General features: G+C 38.8%; 2 protein-coding genes across 7 annotated transcripts in view; both read right to left on the bottom strand.

Annotated features, from left to right (window-relative positions):
• Positions 1-480: 480 nt before the first annotated feature.
• Positions 481-1,164, bottom strand: LOC126570808 (uncharacterized; the record flags this gene model as incomplete). Its single annotated transcript, XM_050228832.1, has 2 exons — positions 481-1,041; positions 1,128-1,164. Coding segments are annotated over 2 exons (387 nt in total), but the record flags the coding sequence as incomplete, so codon positions are not given.
• A 12-nt stretch (positions 1,165-1,176) lies between these two features.
• LOC126570805 (modifier of mdg4-like) overlaps positions 1,177-4,414 on the bottom strand; it is a 19,766-nt gene continuing 16,528 nt past the window's right edge. Inside the window, exons 5-6 of one of the 6 annotated variants that reach the window (XM_050228828.1) lie at positions 1,859-2,114; positions 1,586-1,607 (exon numbers count right to left, since the gene is read on the bottom strand). In XM_050228828.1, coding sequence (XP_050084785.1) covers positions 1,601-1,607; positions 1,859-2,114 — 263 coding nt within the window. In that variant the 3' untranslated portion in view covers positions 1,586-1,600. Of the gene's footprint in view, positions 1,608-1,818; positions 2,115-2,344; positions 2,521-2,643; positions 3,264-3,526; positions 3,836-3,904; positions 4,405-4,414 lie in introns of those variants that run through there. The other 5 variants (XM_050228817.1, XM_050228822.1, XM_050228818.1 and 2 more) reach the window with 5 other exon arrangements.

Here is a 4,414-nt window from a genome sequence, read left to right as displayed (position 1 = left end):
AGAGAGTACAGAAGAGAAACGTATGAAAAAAAACTACATTTTTTACAGTATTTTATTAATAATTTCCTGTTCACACAAACATTTTTAATTCGAGTTCATGAGACTGGGTCAACTAATGTTCATCCTTTCAATCTTCACTGAATCATTCAATCATTTAATATTATGCTTTCATCATCGATACTTTTTGCCATATTTTTTAGTTTAGCCTAAAAAGAAACAAAAACAGAATGATGTAATATGAAAAGCAAGGAAGAGTTAGCTTACTACTATTCTGCTGGCGGATGATGATAGCAACTTCGCTTGTAACAGCGCAGTAGCCGAATCTTTGTAACCGTTATCGTCGATCGTAAATTCGTTCCCCACAGAACGCGATCCGGTAGATTCTGCAAAAAAGGGAATGTTGTTAAAATAAAATCACAAAAATATATTCTTTAAATACTAATTTGCAATGCGAAAATTATTTAAACAAACTATATAGCGATGTATTCACCTACGTTCAGCTCACGTTGCGCTACAGCAGAATCGAAAATCGGAAGCGTATCAAAGCTTCGAATATAAACTTGGGATCTGCCAGTCATTTTCCTTTATGGCATACAACTCTAGATGGCATACTCTTCTAAAAAAAATTCTCAATTCTGGCTTCTCCCAAAATGGATGTTGCTGCCAAGCAATCTATCATCATTGAATTCTTTCATTCAAGATTATCATTGAGTTCCTTTCTTATTTCATCTTCTAATAGACCTAGACCTATTGAGGTATGCCAGTTTATCCTTTTCATTGCAGTACAATCGGTAAACTTAGCGTTTGGGGCATGATTGTGTTCCGGATACGACAAGCGTACACTCTTCTGCCCATCTCGCTTAATCGTGATGGCCTTAGCTTTGCATTTAAGCGTTCGGTGAAGCGAACATCGCCAATTGATGGAATCAATAAACTCGCCGTTCCGAATAAACGAATAGCCTCCAATCACGAGCAGTGGTTTTCCACGTTGCGTCGAACCGAAGTGGGCAACCTCAGGCGTCGCTATATCTTGTCCTTTATCTGTAAAAAAAAATATAAACCGGATATTAAATAATGTAGACATTATTAATGTGTGACGCACTACAACTTTCTTTTAAAGAACCCACAGTATGCCACTGCCAATTTACACCATTTATCACACAATAGATGGGTTTAAACCGTTGGTTTTGTCACTTTATTAGGGGTACTGTGGTTCAGCAATACTTCACTTTATTTATGGCAAAAAAAATGTAAGATTTTCGTACGTGTGTGTGTACGTAATTGATGGTCTCAGATATGAATATGAGTCTAGGGAGTGTCCAATGGCTCCAGCTTAATCTTGCGTCGCTTTCGTGGCGAATTAACCTCTCGTCCATGGGTGTGTTTAATGTTGAACATCTTCACGTACTGACAACCATTAATATTTTTCGTCAAGGCTCGGGCTTTGCAGTGTAAACGCTGATAGAACCGACACTTCCAGTTTACCCTTGCTCCATTTTCTGCGGTTTTGTTTTTGCTGTAATAATAGCCGTCATACACGAGACACTGAGTTCCGCGAGAGGATACCTCGAAAAAGGCTGGTTCAGTAAACGAAGACGACTTAATACCTGAAACAAATCGAATGAAAGCCAGAATAGTTAATTAATATGCCATATGACTGATATGAATTGCTGGCGTTATAAAGTAAAACGGGCCACACTTTCATATACTCATACACACGCACAAGTACACCCCCAATACAAAAGCCATTAATTGATGAAGATGTTTGGTATTCGTTTACTTGCTGTACTTTTAATGTTTATATATGCAAAAGATCAGTTATAGCTAAAATCCGTCTAACTGCAATGGATCAACTCACGAAATTGCCTCTTTTTTAGATGTAACTTTGTACTCAAACTTGGGATGATAATGATCCGTGTTTGTGACCTTCATGTGAATACGGCCTTCGATATCTTTGGTAACGGCGCGAGCACGACACCGGTATCGAGTAAACAGCGAACACTTCCAGTTGCACGTTTTAACGGACTGTCTATCTCGTGTGTACGCGTGTCCATCGTGCAGCAATTTGTTATGACCACGCCGCGTAGTTCCAAACACGGCTGGCACATAGATACCTACAAGAAGCAAGGAGAGGAAATGGGATTCCCGTTAGTAAAAAAATCAAAAATTAAGCTAATGTCCTTGTTTGTGACAAGCTATGAGCGTTGAATCGGGACGAATGGACAGGTTGGATTTGCTAGCCATCGTTGGTTTATTGTTCGTTTTACAATCATTTAACGCTTTTCGAATTAAAATGACCATAGCCACCATGGGAATGAATGCCCCATGTCAGCCGCATCAATACCTTCCCATGCGTTTCGTTGGTTACAGCTCGTGCTTTACACTTGTATTTCGAATGAAGTGAGCACTTCCAATTGGAAATTGTGCCCTTTTGCTTCTCCCGCACATATCCATGTCCTTCATGGAGCAGCATACGATGACCTCGTCTAGTGATTCCAAAAACTGCTTCGCGGAAACTATCTACAAAAGATAAAAATAGTCATATGTAAAACATGTCTATAAATATAGTTAGTTAGAAATATTAAAAGATGCACTTCATTAAAACACATATAGTTTTCACAAAATCTAGCTTATAAGCATTCGTTCGATGACAGATAATTGTTTCCATCAATTTATTACTAGTTAAGAAACAATTTCTCGCGAAACACACAAAACTAATCGCCCATTGTCAGTCGGGCCTTTCGATTTTCTCAGTGGATCACACATATGGAATCTATGAGCCGCACAATGTGAGGCATGCCATCGTAATTATCGGTTAAAAAATAAAATATAATAGCAAACTAAAATTAATTAATCAATCATCTACAGCATGTATGTATCAATTCACGGCGTTAATATTCAAGCAGTAGACGATCAGTTGCCTTCGCATGTTGCAGATCGTCTATAATCATCTACAGAGTGGTTGTGCTTAAAATTGGATGGTCTAACGCAAACCACACCGCCAACATGTTTTGTAATAGCACGCGCACGACATTTGTGACGCTTAAACAGCGCGCATCTCCAGTTGGTAGAGTCAGGAAAATCTCGATCTTTTACATATTGAAAGCCTTTATATATAAGCTTCCTAGCTCCGCGCTGCGATACACCGAAAATTGCTGCTTCCATTGTTTTGAACACCTTGGCTTCCTGATCGAAATCGTGTCTAAAAGAAGTACGATTTCGATCAGAGCGGGATCGTTTCACCTGGCAAAGCTTAACATTTTCTGCAAATAAATAAAAATGGAAAAATACGATGTTAGTAAAGAAAATTTAAAAAAAAACACACTATTAGCTATCAAAAAAAAAAAAATATTGGAAGGTATAATAATCCTGTATAAATTTGAAAAATGAACGTGAAGTGTTAAACATTTTGAAATTGCTATGTAAGGTTTGTCTTTATTTACAGTTTAATCTTCGATAACTTTCGATCAGAAACCATTCTTTGTCTTAGCGTCCCATTAACTAATCGTCTCACTTTGGATATTTTTCGTGAACACAAACAGAACGCTTCAAGACACCTTGTTATCACCACTTTCTGCAGGATGGCTATGTGCTGTTCCGGAACGGCGAATTAAATATTCAGAAGATGAATGCTTGGCCGTAACACATGACGCACGACACCCGTGCTTAACATAGCGCGCACAACGCCAGAATATGTTTTTGGTGCTTTGTCTATTTTGCACGTACTTATATCCGGCATAATTAAGCATAGTGCGTCCACGTTGCGTATTGGTGAACTGTACACAGGACTCCTTTACTAACATCCACGCCTTACCCTGGGCGCCTTTATGCTGGGCTAAAAATAAAACAAATCAATCAGAAAAAAATAAAAATTAGAACCGCAATAGAAACAAATCTCTTGGACTACATTAAAGCAAATAAACGCAGCTCAGTACTACTAATGATTACTTATCGGGATAGAATGCGTTTATTGCAGAATAGAAAAAGAGAAATCCTAAATAAATTTCTTCTTCGTACGTTTTATCTTTCATAAACCACTTTGGCGTATGTGGTCTTGTTTTATAAGCATTTTGCGATCTGGAACGCCACTTCTTCGATCTGGTAGGCTATATCGGTCTGGTAAGAGAATTTCGGACAATCGCTTATAGTCGGCACGCTTGAAGCGTCGCGCAACATGGTTGTGCGATGTTCCACGGAACACTTCATTCCCGACCACATGCAAGCGACCGTGGCACTTGATCTTGGTGGTGTAGTAAATGCACCGCCAATATTCCTTCTCATGTATCGTCTTTTCTTTGCAGTAGTAAAACCCGTTGTAGCTCAGCTGCAGTTTGCCCTTTTGGCTCCTGCGGTAAACCAATTTGTTGGGTTCTTCTTGGTCGCAGTGTGCTTCAGTCTTGACACCTATATAATA

This window comes from Anopheles aquasalis, chromosome 2 (assembly GCF_943734665.1).
Source record: "Anopheles aquasalis chromosome 2, idAnoAquaMG_Q_19, whole genome shotgun sequence".
Classification (NCBI taxonomy): domain Eukaryota; kingdom Metazoa; phylum Arthropoda; class Insecta; order Diptera; family Culicidae; genus Anopheles; species Anopheles aquasalis.
Note: the sequence above shows the minus strand (reverse complement) of the source record. Positions and strands in the feature narration are given on the sequence as shown.